The sequence below is a fragment of the Rana temporaria genome, chromosome 6, assembly GCF_905171775.1.
Source record: "Rana temporaria chromosome 6, aRanTem1.1, whole genome shotgun sequence".
Taxonomy (NCBI): Eukaryota; Metazoa; Chordata; class Amphibia; order Anura; family Ranidae; genus Rana; species Rana temporaria.
In genome coordinates this window covers 2,007,901-2,023,069 of record NC_053494.1, presented here as the reverse complement: position 1 = coordinate 2,023,069, position 15,169 = coordinate 2,007,901, and the positions used below count along the sequence as shown (strand labels likewise).

The following is a 15,169-nucleotide window of genomic DNA, read 5'->3' as shown; positions in this document are numbered from 1 at the left end:
ATGATGTCTCCGGACCTATTATCTATTTTAGTCTCCTCAGTCTTGGGACTGGTCTTGGCAATCCCTTCTAACACTTGTATTGTGATGGGTAATCTGGACATCATCAGAAAGAAAGGGAAGTTGAGTCCCTCCGATGTGATCTTTCTGGGGAAGGGAATTGTGAATATTCCACTCCAGTGTGTGATGAGTATAGAGGGAATGATTTTTGTCTTGTGTCCGAAAGTCTGTTATGTGACAGAAGTACGTGGATTGTTCAACACATCAGTCTACTTCCTAACATATTACAGCTTCTGGTTGACCTTCTGGCTCTCGGCTCATTACTGTACCAGCATCACCAATCTCAGCTATGGGTTCTTCATCTGGATAAAGAGAATTGTGTCCAATTTCCTGAGTCGCCTTCTATTCCTGACAGCATTTGGGATGTTCATTGTGAGTGTCCCGGCCTTCTGGGCTGTCAATGCAGAAAGTATCCCCTCTTCTGATAACAGCACAGAAGACTCTGGTCACAGGTTCAGTATGAGACTTTCCCATGTTGTTCCCATGACCTTCCTAGGCTGCATTCTTCCATTCTGCCTTAGTCTTCTGTGTCTGGTCCTCACTTTCTCCTTTCTGCTCAGACACGTCTGGAGGGTGAAGAATAACGACTCGGGATCAACACGTCCAAATCTTCAGGCTCATGTCAAGGCACTGAGGACAATCTTCTTCTTACTTCTCATGTCCACATTCTTCTGCGTGTCTCGAGTACTTATGTTTTTTAGAAATCCCACAAAGTTCATTGAGTTAATGCTTACCATCAATTTGAGCTTACGACTATTGTCTCCATCGGTGGAGGCCGCCGTCATCTTCCAGGCCAGCAACAAGCTGAGAAGGATCATTCTGAGAAGATTCTGGATAAAAAGCCTGAGGAACACAGAGACTTAAAATGTAGAAGGTTCTCAACATTAATGTCTAAATATTAACAATGGCAATCAGTGTGATTCCGATCATCTTAAAGTGTCAGATGGAGTGTAGAAGGGTTATATCCCCCAACATGTTTAAAATATTTGCATGAGTGTGTGTTTGTGACTGGTCCTGCCTCGTTGGTTCTTTTCCATCTCTTTGGAAAGCTACCGATGATCAAAGGAAATGAACATAAAAGACAAAATACGGGATTATTTGTGACGCTTATATGAAGCCTGGAGGCATTCGCACAGCACATCTTTTGCTCTTTCTTCTTTTTAAACAGTAGTCTGGAGAACTGGATTTAAAATGTTATGTTTGGTTCAGCAGTGAGTATAAGAAGCATGCTTTACTTCATATACAGACTGATTTTACTGTTGTGGGTTTAGTAACACTTAAAAAAAAAACTTATAAATACAATTTTTAAAACAAAAATTATGATTTAGATATTTAGATATCAGATAATCCCACCAATAGAATGCATCTGTCCCTCATCGATATTTCAATTTAATAGTTATAATAGTCATAGTGCTGAGTGTATGTAATGGTTAAGAAGAGGCAAACAGCCGCCAGTCCTGAAGTGGTAAAGTACGGAGGCATAATGGAAAATCTTCAGAAATTGTTTGCACGGGTTGATCTGTACTTTAGATGTCGGCATGGAAATCAAACTCACCACATTTATGAAAAGTCACTCATGACATGAGACGGATCTCTGAAGACTATTTCCATAATTCCATCCTTGAATGTATCATTCTGTCTGCTATCACTGGACGTGTCCCGTCATCTCTGTCCGGAGATCACACCAAACCTCAACATGATATCTCTGTACTTCTCTGTTGTGATCTTGGCAGTCTTGGGACTGGTTTTGGCAAATCCCTTCTAACACTTGTATTGTGATGGGTAATCTGGACATCATCAGAAAGAAAGGGAAGTTGAGTCCCTCCGATGTGATCTTTCTGGGGAAGGGAATTGTGAATATTCTCCTCCAGTGTGTGCTGAGTCTACAGGCAATACTCCTTGTCTTGTCTCCAGAAATCTTATACATTAGTCCAGTATTTGTATTTTTGAACACATCAGTCTACTTCCTAACCTATTACAGCTTCTGGTTAACCTTCTGGCTCTCGGCTCATTACTGTACCAGCATCACCAATCTCAGCTATGAGTTCTTCATCTGGATAAAGAGAATTGTGTCCAATTTCCTGAGTCACCTTCTATTCCTGACAGCACTTGGGGTGTTCATTGTGAGTGTCCCAGGCTTTTGGACTGTGTTTGGAGAAAGTCCTTTCCAGTCTCCTGAGAACAGTACAGAAGCCTCTGATATTAGGGTCCATAAATTGTTTTCCCATTTTGTACCTGCAAACACCCTAGGCTGCATTCTTCCATTCTGCCTTAGTCTTCTGTGTCTTGTCCTCACTTTCTCCTTTCTGCTCAGACATGTCTGGAGGGTGAAGAATAACGACTCGGGATCAACACGTCCAAATCTTCAGGCTCATGTCACGGCACTGAGGACAATCTTCTTCTTACTTCTCATGTTCACATTCTTCTGCATGTCTCAGGTGCTTCTGTTTCTTCAAAATGTCTTACTGTTAATAGTCAGTTTAAGTTTACGACTATTATCCCCATCGGTGGAGGCCGCCGTCATCTTCCAGGCCAGCAACAAGCTGAGAATGATCAATCTGAGAAGATTCTGGATAAAAAGCCGGAGGAACACAGAGACTTAAAATGTAGAAGGTCCTCAACATTAATGTCTAAATATTAACAATTTTTGGAATAGAAATCAGTGTGATAGCGATCATCTTAAAGTGTCAGATGGACTGTAGAAGGGTTATATTCCCCAACATGTTTAAAATATTTGCGTGAGTGTGTATGTGTTTGACTGGTCCTGCCTTATTGGTTGGAAATCTACCAGACAATGTGGTTGATTTACTAAAACTGGAGCATGCAAAATATGGTGCAGCTCTGCACAGACACCAGTTCCTTTTTTGTTTGTCAAAGTTTAAATGAAAAAGCCGATTGGCTACCATGCAGAGCTTCACCAGATTTTGCACTCTCCAGTTTTAGTAAATCAACCCCAAGGTCTTACTGATATTTCTGCTGTTCATCATCTACCATGTTTCATTATCTTTATCTAATGCCCTCATTGTTCAAAGTTCCCCTGAAATGTCCTTCTAGTTATATGTTTTTTCATAGTTTAATCATCTACCATACATCATACATACACACTTTGTCCAATGTTTCTGTTTTCCAGAGGCCTCCAAACATTTTCTAACTGAGGATCTTTAAAGGCGATTGAGCCGAACACATTAAAACATCAGTTTGAACAGTCTAGTAAAAATGTTTATGTGACCCTGAAATGCCAACGTGTTTTGGGAACATATTATTAGTAGTAAGTGTATCAGCATTCTGGACTAGGGTGGTAAGAAGGAGATAAAACTTCCAGATGAACTGTCTCTTAGTTGGGTACCCGGTCATTGGCTGGGAAGTTTGTTCTCCTTCTTACAACCCCAGATCAAAACGCTGATACACTTACTACCAGAACACAAGTCCTGACAAAAGGGGGGGGGGGGTTGTTGAGCCCCAGAAACACACATTGGGTTTTCTATGTTGAATAAACAATTTTATTGAACTGTTCAAACTGTTGTGGTGCTCTCAATCTTCACCGCTCCAGGTGGGTCTGCTAAGCAATCAAAAACTTCTCAGGAAACCAAGGGTACCGGCAATGCACTAGGCAAATGGTGGAAATTTCAAAAGGATGGACAGCCGCACTCCAAAAAAACTCTTAAGTTGTCTTTTATTAGTAAAATCAATAGAAAATGCACCACAGGAAAACAGAAAAAATCGGGAAAGTAACAGCCTACGAGTTTCACACTGGTTCAGTGCTTAGTCATGGCTTTACCAATAAAAGACAACTTAAGAGTTTTTTTGGAGTGCGGCTGTCCATCGTTTTGAAATTTCTACCTTCCTCCTTATTAGTTCTAAGTCTAGAGATACCTGGGGGTACCCCAACTTATGAAGAACAGATGCTAATGACCCAATCTATGTCCACAGATCATATAACACATTTGCTTCAGCAGTCCTGGCTACTGGCTATATGCAAGGCACATATACACAATTTAACAAAAAATTTGGGATGCCTGCCTTTACACCCACATGAAATTTAATGGCATCCCAGTCTTAGTCCGTAGGGTTCAATATTGAGTTGGCCCCGCCCATTCATCTCTTCTCGGAAAGCCATCCACAAGGTTTAGGAGTGTGCCCCAATACTTTTGGTAATATAGTGTAAATACAGTATACAGGATTATTTGTTACGCTTGTGTGAAGCCTGGAGGCTTTTTCTCCTTCTTATTTGTAAACAGTAGTCTGGAGAACTGGATTTAAAATGTCATGTTTGTTTTAAAAAGACTTAGAAAATAAAGTTTGAAATAAAATTTTAAAAAAGGATTGTTTTTATTAGATAATTCCACCAAGAGAAAACCTTGTCTGCCCCTCATTGATATTTCAAATTTATAGTGATAATAGTCAAAGTTCTGAGTGTACATAATGGTCAAGAGAGGACAACAGCCTCCAGTCCTGAAGTGGTGAATTATTTCAGTATAATGGAAATGAGTCAGAGATTGTGTTACACATGTTGCTCCGTACTTTAGATGTCGGCATTGGAATGAAATCCATCACATTTATGCAAAGTCAATCATAAGACGGATCTCTGAAGACTTTTTCCATAATTCCAACTCTAATTCTATCATTCTGTCTGCTATCACTGGACGTGTCCTGTCCAAAAACGCCATTGATTTTTTTTTAAATGCTTAAACAGCTTGAGGTTTTTATGTTAAAACATATGAAAGAAAATATTATTGGGCCAGATTCTCAGAGGAGATACGACGGCGTATCTCCAGATACGCCATCATATCTCTGATTCCGGCCGGTCGTATCTATGCGCCTGATTCATAGAATCAGTTATGCATAGATTTCCGTTAGATCCGACTGGTGTAAGTCTCTTACGCCGTCGGATCTTAACTGCATATTTACGCTGGCCGCTAGGGGCGTGTACGCTGATTTACACTTAGAAATATGTAAATCAGCTAGATACGCAAATTCACGAACGTACGCCCGGCCGACGCAGTACATTTACGGCGTTTACGTTAGGCTTTTCCCAGCGTAAAGTTACCCCTGCTATATGGTGGCGTAAGTGCGGCGTACCAATGTTAAGTATAGCCGTCGTTCCCGCGTCAAATTTTGCATTTTTTACGTCGTTTGCGTAACTCGTCCGTGAATGGGGCTGGACGTAATTTACGTTCACGTCAAAACCAATATGTCCTTGCGGCGTATTAGGAGCAATGCACGGTTTCCACGGACGGCGCATGTGCAAAAACGTCAATCACGTCAGGTCACAGAACATTAATATAAAACACGCCCCCCTGTCCCACATTTGAATTAGGCAGGCTCACGCCGGCCGATTTACGCTACGCCGCCGCAACTTACGGAGCAAGTGCTTTGAGAATACAGCACTTGCCCGTCTAAGTTGCGGAGGCGTAACGTAAATCGGATACGTTACGCCCGGGCAAAGATACGCGGATCTACGTGAATCTGACCCATTGGGTTTACTTTTATAATGTTTCAATGATAGCAACAATACAGAATAACAGCTAGAATCAGTATATGGTTCAGGAAAATAATAGTACAAAAAAAATTAGGGAAAGAGTTACATATGTGGGGGAACCCCCCAAAAAATAAATAATAATAATAATCGATGAAGATATCGATCAGGAGTAACACATTGTTACAAATTCCGGAAACCTGCAAGGCTAGAGATGAGCAAACTTCCCTGAGTTCGGCTTGAGCTTTTAGTAAAATTTCAAAGAAGTTTGGATGCCAAACCCAAACCTTACTGAAGTCAATGGGAGACAAATCTGTCAAATTGAAAAATACCTACTGTCATTTCTGGGCTAAATAGGCAAAGGGGTGTACAAAAAAATAGCAAGGGGACTTGCACTGCCCTGGGGAACTTGTACAAATGAAAAAAAAAAAAAAAAGAATTTCAATTCCATTCTTGGGGGGTGTTAGAAAGATTTTCTTTAAAGAGGGGGTTCACCCTATAATTTTTTTTTTCTAGCATTAAATTAGGCATAGTAGCGCGAGCTACAGTATGCCTTTATTTATTTTTTTTGCCCCGTACTCACTGTGCAATCCTAGCGAGACGATTCCGACTCCCCGCGGGGAATGGGCGTTCCTATCCAGAGGGAAGATGATTGACGGCCGGCTCTGGCGTGTCACGCTTCTCTGGAAATAGCCGAAATAGGACTTGGCTCTTCACGGCGCCTGCGCATAGTCTGTGCGCAGGCGCCGTATAGCGCCGTGAAGAGCCGAGACCTACTCCGGCTGTCTTCGGGGAGCGTGACGTGCCATAGCCGGCCGTCAATCATCTTCCCTCTGGATAGGAACGCCCATCCCCCTGCGGGGAGTTGGAATCTTCACTATAGGATTAAACAGTGAGTACGGGGCAAAAAAATAAAATTAATGCATACTGCAGCTCGCGCTACTATGCCTAATTTAATGCTAAAATGTTGCTATTGTGGGTGAACCACCGCTTTAATTTAATATCTAATATTCATCTATTAACAAGTGAATGAATGGATTGGGTCTTTGAGAATAATTGACTTACTTAAATATATCATTATATATTCTAAATATGGAAAAAGTGAAATATATCGATTTTTAGGTATATACTATTTGTCTGAAGCTTCAAATGCTTTTTTAAAGAGCTCAAACATGTGGTAGCAATTAGTCTCAAGTAGAGTAGATAAGGTTACATACTTTTCGAGGATACAAAAGTTTAAGTCAAGGTTATAAGTAGAGTTGAGCGGACACCTGGATGTTCGGGTTCGGGTCCGAACTCGAACTTTAAAAATAAAGTTCGGGTTCGGGAACCCAAACCCGAACTCCGAACCCTATTGTAGTCAATGGGACACGGACTTTTAGAAAAAAAATGCGCGGAGGTCCCCGCAAATTCAATAACCAGACCCTTTAATGACTGGGAGGGGGGCGTGTATTATTGAAATGAGGCTTGACCTCACGTTTTTTGACGTTTTTTACACTGCGCATGCGCCGGGCGACTACATTTCCCAGTGCGCATTGCGGCTAAGTAGGCCGTACGGCCCTATTTATTTTGACACGTACGTAAACGACGTAAATCCCGATTTGCGGACGACTTGCGCAAACGACGTAAAAAATTCGAACCATACTTAACATTGTTATTCCACCTCATAGGTGGAATTACTTTAGGCGGCCTATCGCGTACGGAAACGACGTAACTCGACGGTGTAGGCCCGGCGTACGCTCGTAAATCGTCAGGAATTGGCGTATCCCCTCATTTACATAATCTAGGCCGGCCGCAATAGCAGCGCCATCTAGCGGGCAAAAGAAACATTGCAGCCTAAGATAGAATGGCGCAAGCCAGCCTATCGTAGGTATGTTTAAGTGTATCTCTGTTTGAGAATACACTTAAACATAGGCCGGCTTAGATTCAGAGTTAGGTCGGCTTATCTGTAGATAAGCTGGCCTAACTCTTTGTGAATCTACCTAAAATTGTTTTTTCTGCAGCAACATGAAGGCTCGGTTGGTCGAATTTCAAAATTAGTGGTGGCGCCATCGGATCACAAAATGCACACATTTTCTGATTTTCAAAAGAATATTATTTCGAAATCTGACCGTGTATAGCCAGCATTAGTGACCGTAACAAATATGAATTTATCAGAAGTTACGAATTATTCAAAATAACAAATGCTGCATCTAAACAAAATGAATGTAATGAATTAATAATAAATTATAATAATAATAAGAAGAACAACAATAGTAGTTTCATTATTTTTATTTATTATTATTAATTTGTTACGTTCCATTCATTTAGATACGACATTCGTTATTTTTGATAATTCGTATTTGTTATGTTAACTAACATAGGTAATAAAAATTCCGCGCCAAATCACTCAAATTAAAGTGCAGTGTGATTTAAATATTAATAAAAATAGTAAAATCAATAAGATTAAGCTGCTCCTCTGCAGATCAAGGGATACTTAGATGGGACATGGTATCCGTGGTATCCGGATTTGTAAGCTGAGGACATTGACATAAAATTATTATGAAAGGTCTTACACATACACAAGTTTTAATATAAAGAGGCCTCATCTTTTAGATACGAGTAAAAGGGTAATATGAAGTTTATGAGTTACAAGATGGATCTTTTGATTAGTTACACAATGAAATCTCAAGGTTATAACCAAAGTCATAAGAGCTGCAAATTCTAGAAAAGTTGCACTTTATATATCACCTACAATGGCCCGGATTCACAAAGCACTTACGCCGACGTATCTCGAGATACGCCGCGTAAATATGCGCCGTCGTATCTATGCGCCGTGCCCATAAACTGAGCTACGCCTGAAAATAGGCTTCATCAGACTGACGTTACTTTCCTACTCCGGCGTATCGTGGGCGCATATTTACGCTGGCCGCAAGTGGCGCTCCCATTGATTTCCTATTCAAATATGGAAATGAGGGAGATACGTCGATTCACGAACGTACTTGCGCCCGGCGCATAATATACGCGGTTTGCGTCCGGCGTAAAGTTATTCCCCAAATAGGAGGCGCAACTCATGCAAAGGTATGGACCAGGGAACACAGCCTTCGTATTTTACGTTGTTTACGTAGTACGTGAATAGGGCTGGGCGTAGGTTACGTTCACGTCGTAGGCAGTGATCCGTCGTATCCTAGGGAGTAGTTCCGACGTGATTGTGAGCATGCGCACAGGGATACGTCCACGGGACGGCGCATGCGCCGTTCGTTTTAAGTACTTGTGTGGCACTCGGCCCATCATTTGCATGGGGTCACGCCTCATTAGCATGGCTCGCGCCCACTTCCACCTACGACGGCTTACACCGAGGGAACCCAGCGCTGTTTGGGAGGCAAGTGCTTTGTGAATTTGGTGCTTGCCTCTCTGCGCTACCTCGGTGTAGCGTATATTAGATACGCTACGCCGGCATAAATATGCGCCGATGTATGTAAATCCGGGCCACTGCCTTCCTTCTGGACTGTCTCTCCAGCTTGCTAATGTCATCATGTATGTGACGAACCCTTGTCCTCAACAGAACTTTGTCCACCATCAATGCTTCCTCTGTTCAGAACCAGCACTATCCAAGACTCTTTAACCCACCCAGTCACCAGACAACACCAGTCTTGGAGTACATCAGGAATAGCCTCCTTTATTTGAGATCTCACACAAATATATACACAAAGATGACAATACAAACTGTAACCAGAAGCCTAATTAACATCAGCTAATTACCAATCGTTTAGGCAGCCTAGGTGACTCAGAGGCGTGACCTCTCAGGACAGACTTGCCGTCTTTTAGCTCAGAAGACACAATCAACATTATCATAAATTGAAAAACAGAAAACCTTCTCACAATAGCAGAAGATCTAACTACAATTAACAATACAAACAGTGATCTCCCCCCTCCTCAGCCTAGTAGGCAACAACCGTAGGATTAGACTGTCCGGCTCCTATCCAGTTCTAGAGACCTGTGATCAGCACTTTATATATCCTGGGAGATAGTGTGGATAAATATTACTGTTATATTTAAGTAACCACCTTTTCATTGTCCATTTTTGCTCATCGGAATTGCATACAGATGATCGGAATTTCCGACAAGAACTTCTCCTGTCGGAAAACTTAGGACCCAGCTCTCAAATTTTTGCGGTCGGAATTTCAGACAGAAAAAGTCAGATGGGGCCTACACATGGTCGGAATTTCCGAACCAAAAGCTGACATCGAACTTTTCTTGTTGGATATTCCGACTGTGTGTACGTGGCATTAGAGGCACAGGGTGATTTACACATAAGAGGGCCCGTGGAAACTGGACATGAAGTTTCCAGGGCTCTCCAAGGTAACCCCCCACCCAAAGTGACTCCTGTCACAATGTACAATAGGGGACCAACATTATACGAATGGTCCTGCATTGTTCATGAGAAGGTTAGAGTGCCCACCACATTTTGTTTCAGAAGTGAACAATGTGTTAGAAAATCCAATCAAACCATATGGTGGGTGGAGGAGAAGCCACCCTTTGGGTTGAATTAGACAACAGCATACTGTACATGTAGGACAGGGATATGCAATTAGCGGACCTCCAGCTGTTGCAAAACTACAAGTCCCATCATGCTTCTGCCTCTGAGTGTTATGCTTGTGGCTGTCAGAGTCTTGCTATGCCTCATGGGATTTGTAGTTCTGCAACATCTGGAGGTCCGCTAATTGCATATCCCCGATGTAGGAGAACATTTTTTATGTGTTTCATTGGTGCAACGTTTTATAAAAAGATGAACATTTTTCTCCAAGCTTCTTTGAGTTTGGGATTTCCATTAATAAGGAGCCCAGATTGGACCATTGAAAAAGAAAAAAGTATCACCAAACATATCCAGTATGCCAAGGTTTTATCTGCAAATATGTCCTGCCCAAGTAAAATCATGGCAAGGCCAATCAAGGCATAGAAAACTACGAGACAAGCCATGGTCTGAACTGCACTTTGGTAGTCTTTACCATTTGTGTGACCCGTGTTGGCTTCCATACGATGACTGTGGAGCTTCAGAGACACGGCACTGGCAGCTGTTGCCATTATAGCAATCAGAATTGGCGGGGCAGTCACTGCTAGGACAACAATCATGAATTTCAGTCTCAGTTTTTGATATTCTGAGGTCACCTCGGTGGCAGCGATGGTTGAGTTTTTGGGTAAGTCCTGATTGAAAATATAAGATGCTGTGAAACTCTCCAACAGACAAACGATTTCCACAATTAATATGAACCAAGGTATCATTCTGTCAATCTTCATCTTCATCCATGAGAGGAATCTGGACTGGAACTGAAGGATTTTTATATAATAGAAGAAGCACAGAACAGCGGTGAGCCAGGAGCCGGAGGTGATGCTGATAAAATTCAAATAGTTTAAAACACTTGTGATGAAAATTGCATTGAATGATGGCCAAAACATGTTTATCAGAAGGTTTACAGACAGTGAAATTGTGTAGAACATGGTGGAAACATTCAAGGCGATAAGGATGTAGTTGCACGGAGCTCTATTTGTCCCTTTAAATCCAGAAAATGTGAGAGACAATATGACAAAGGCATTACAACACAAGCCAACGATGGCCTCCAATGCCAGGACACCAAAGCCAACCACAGAACCCAGGATATCCATTGTCTTCTGATGAAACCCAAACTCAAGTGTCCTCGAGATGTCTCAGGAATATGTGTGAACGAGTGTATCTCCTTCAGAGAAATGTTCCACCTGACTCATAGAGCTTCTTCTTATCGACTTCATTGTTCATGTAAATTACTCCCGAAGAATCCACCTATCACAAACAGGTGTCAAAGCTCACTGGCCACCATTATCATTAATGTCACCAGCGTTTTAAAAACAAATTGCTTTCAATAGACTGAGTTGGAAAAAATGCAAATCAATGAAAACTGGAGCTGGAGAGATCCAATGACCAAATTCAAATACGATATGCAGAGAGCGCTGAGCTGAGCGGCTGTAATTCTATATATGGTAAAGAAAATGCAAAAGGTAATGCAGAAGGTAAGAAAAACACACCTGTCTATGGTCTAGCCCAGGCATGTCCAAAGTCTGGCCCATGGGCCAATTGTGGCCCGTTTTGATGTGGCCCCTGGTAATTTGGATATACATACTTTTTATGGCCCCCAGGGCCACAAAAGAGATATAAATATATATGTATATACTGTATTGGCCCTGCCTTGGAGTGATTAAAGGGAGGGGGCAGGACAAGCGCCATCAGATTACATACAGGAGAATCTCCAGTTTACTCGGCAGCATCTGTAATAGGAAGTCCCATTTCCTGGGCTGCCATTGGACAACTGTTCTGTCTATCATAGGAGGCTGGACTTTGTATTAAAGAGGCCGCCATGTAAACAGGAGATTCTCCTGTATATAATATGTTGGCATCGTCCCACCCCTCCCTATCCCCTTCGAGGCTGCAGATGGGCATAGATCAGGCTGCACTGGGGCAATGGTGAGGCTGCATTCATGGCAATGGAGAGGCTGCATTCATGGCAATGGAGAGGCTGCATTCATGGCAATGGTGAGGCTGTATTCATGGCAATGGTGAGGCTGCATTCATGGCAATGGTCGGGCTGCATTCATGGCAATGGTGAGGCTGCATTAATGACAATGGAGAGGCTGCATTCATGGCAAATATCCAAATAACACTCCCAAGCTCATTTCTTCACCACACACACCCACAAAGACAAGAGATTTCTTGTTGGTCCGTGTATTAGTGCTTGGACGAACACACTTAATGGTTCAAAGAATGTCAGGCAAAATGGTCGGCTTTCACGCATGTTCACTTTACCAAATTTGGCCCTCTTTAAAAAAAAGTTTGGACACCCCTGGTCTAACCACATTTGTTTTTATAAAAAGATTTTTTTATAAACCTTAAAAGATGAAAAAAATAATATAAGCACGAAAAAGAACCGTATTAATATATAATTTTATAGTCTAACAATACTAGAAATGCATCAAGGGCCAATTCTGACACTTTGCTCCTACATGTAAAAAACACAATTTTCTTGGTAGAAAATTATTCAGAACCCCCAAACATTATATATGTTTTTTTATTCAGAGACCCTAGGAAATAAAATAGCGGTCGTTGCATCTTTTTATGTCAAATGGTATTTGCGCAGCAATTTGTCAAGCACTTTTTTTGGAAAAGAAAAAAGCTTTATGAATTAAAAAAAATAAAAAAATAAAGTTAGCCCAATTTTTTTTGTATAATGTGAAATATGATATTATGCCAAGGAAATAGATACCTAACATGTCATGCTTAAAAATTGCGCTTGCTCGTGGAATGGCGCCAAAATTTGGTACTCAAAAATCTCCATAGGGAACGCTTAAATTAATTTTACAGGTTAACTGTTTAGAATTACTCTTTAAATATATCTAAATCTCCGAATAATGGAAAATTTGTCCAAATACTAATTTGTAACTAAGTGAACCGCACATGTCTACTGCTAACCATTCGGTTGGGGTGAGGTGTATGGTGGCCGGGCTGCCTCTTCCTATTTCTACAGCATGCTTTGGGTCTGGAAAGCTCTTTCCCAAGCCTGCACCTCACTAGACAGCAGCATTCACTTCACCAGATCCTGTCAACCTGAGCGGGGGACACCTAAGTATTTATCGTGGGTCACAGGAGACTTGAGAGTGTTCAAGTTTCCAATCAAAGCATATGGTGGAAGGGGAGAAGCATACAGGTAGGAGAACAGACCCTTTTTCCCTGCCTTAAAGATGGCCCTGCCTCTAATGCCTTCCTTCTGGACTGTCTCTCCAGCTTGCTAATGTCATCATGTACAATAGGGGACCAACATTGTAAGAACGGTCCCGCATTGTTCATGATAAGTTTAACGAGTGCCCTCCACATTTTGCAAACAATGACCTGGATTCACAAAGCACTTACGCCGACGTATCTCGAGATACGCCGCGTAAGTGCAAATGTGCGCCGGACCCATAAACTAAGATATGCCTAAAAACAGGCTTCATCCCGCCGACGTAACTTGCCTACGTCGGTGTAGAGTGGGCGCATATTTGGGCTGGACGCATGTGGCGCTCCCATTGATTTTCTATTCAAATATGCAAATGAGGGAAATACAGCGATTCACGAATGTACGTGCGCCAGACGCAGGCTACGCGATGTGCGCGTAAGTTGTACGTCCGGCGTAAAGTTATGCCCCATAAAGGAGGTGTAACTCAGCAGCATCCATGCAAAGGGCTGCACCAGGGAACCCAAGCCGGCGTAATTTACGTTGGACGTGTGTGACTGGGCGTAGATTTAGTTCAGGGCGTACGCAGTGATCCGACGTATCTTAGGCAGTTGTTCCGACGTGGTTGTGAGCATGCGCATGGGGACGTGTCCATGTTCCGGCACATGCGCAGTTTGTTATACGTATCTGTCTGGTGCTCGGCCCATCATTTGCATGGGGTCACGGCTCATTTGCATGGCTCACGCCCACTTCCACCTACGCCGGCTTACGCCTTAGAAACCAAGCGCAGTTTTGGGAGCACTGGCTTTGTGAATTCCGTGCTTGCCTCTCTGCGCTGCGTCGGCGTAGCGTATATTATTTGCGCTACTGCGGCGTAATGTGCGCCCGCTCTCTGTGAATCCGGGCCATTGTGTTCAAAATTCCAATCAAAGCATATGGTGGATGGAGGAGAAGCCACCCTTTGGATTGAGTTACACAACAGCATACTGTACATGTAGGAGAACATTAGTATTTGCTTCATTGGTGCAACGTTTTATAAACAGGTGAACATTTTTCTCCAAGCTTCTTTGAGTTTGGGATTGCCATTAATAAGGAGACCGGATTGGATCATTGAAAAAGAAAAAAGTGTCATCACACATACCCAGTACCCCCAGGTTTGATCTGCAAACAGATCCCGCCCAAATACAATGATGGCAAGGCCAGTCAAGGCATAGAAAACTAGGAGACAAGCCATGGTCTGAACTGCACCTTGGTAGTCTTTCCCATTAGTGTGACCCGTGTTGGCTTTCATATGACAACTGTGGAGCTTCAGAGACACGGCACTGGCAGCCGTTGTCAATATAGCAATCAGGAATGGCGGGGAAGTCATCGTCAGGACAACATTCATGAATTTCAATCTCTGTTTTTGATTATCTGAGGTCACCTCGGTGGCAGCGATGGTTGAGTTTTTGGGTAAGTCCTGACTGTAAATATAGGATGCCATGAAACTCTCAAACAGAGAAACAATCTCCACAAATAATATCATCAAAGGTATCATTCTGTCAATCTTCATCTTCATCCATGAGAGGAATTTAGACTGGAACTGAAGAATTTTTATAAAATAGAAGAAGCACAGAATGGCGGCGAGCCAGGAGCTGGAGGTGATGCTGCTTAAATTCAAATACTTCAAAACACTTGAGATGTGACTTGTATTGAATGATGACCAAAGCATGCTTATCAGAAGGTTTAGAGATATTGAAATTGTGTAGAACATGGTGGAAACATTCAAGGCAATAAGGATGTAGTTGCACGGAGCAATATTTGTCCCTTTAAAGCCAGAAAAGGTGAGAGAAAATATGATGAAGGCATTACAACACAAGCCAACGATGGCCTCCAATGCCAGAACACCGAGGCAAACCACAGAACCCAGGATGTCCAT

The 15,169-nt window shown here is 42.3% G+C and overlaps 4 protein-coding genes across 4 annotated transcripts; 2 read left to right on the top strand and 2 right to left on the bottom strand.

Moving 5' to 3' along the window:
- Positions 1-921, top strand: LOC120942786 (taste receptor type 2 member 40-like). The gene has a single exon (XM_040355712.1). It carries the CDS (start codon positions 1-3, stop codon positions 919-921), a length of 921 nt encoding a protein of 306 aa, XP_040211646.1.
- Positions 922-1,835: 914 nt separating this feature from the next.
- LOC120942785 (taste receptor type 2 member 40-like) lies at positions 1,836-2,660 on the top strand. The gene has a single exon (XM_040355711.1). The coding sequence runs from the start codon at positions 1,836-1,838 to the stop codon at positions 2,658-2,660; it is 825 nt and encodes a 274-aa protein (XP_040211645.1).
- A 7,631-nt stretch (positions 2,661-10,291) lies between these two features.
- Positions 10,292-11,176, bottom strand: LOC120942784 (taste receptor type 2 member 40-like). Its single transcript, XM_040355710.1, has one exon. The coding sequence runs from the start codon at positions 11,174-11,176 to the stop codon at positions 10,292-10,294; it is 885 nt and encodes a 294-aa protein (XP_040211644.1).
- Positions 11,177-14,284: 3,108 nt separating this feature from the next.
- LOC120942782 (taste receptor type 2 member 39-like) lies at positions 14,285-15,169 on the bottom strand. The gene has a single exon (XM_040355709.1). The coding sequence runs from the start codon at positions 15,167-15,169 to the stop codon at positions 14,285-14,287; it is 885 nt and encodes a 294-aa protein (XP_040211643.1).

Bases quoted from the DNA above. Each gene is read 5' to 3' on its own strand.
- LOC120942786 (XM_040355712.1), top strand. From the start codon at position 1: ATGATGTCTCCGGACCTATTATCTATTTTAGTCTCCTCAGTCTTGGGA.
- LOC120942785 (XM_040355711.1), top strand. From the start codon at position 1,836: ATGGGTAATCTGGACATCATCAGAAAGAAAGGGAAGTTGAGTCCCTCC.
- LOC120942784 (XM_040355710.1), bottom strand. From the start codon at position 11,176: ATGGATATCCTGGGTTCTGTGGTTGGCTTTGGTGTCCTGGCATTGGAG.
- LOC120942782 (XM_040355709.1), bottom strand. From the start codon at position 15,169: ATGGACATCCTGGGTTCTGTGGTTTGCCTCGGTGTTCTGGCATTGGAG.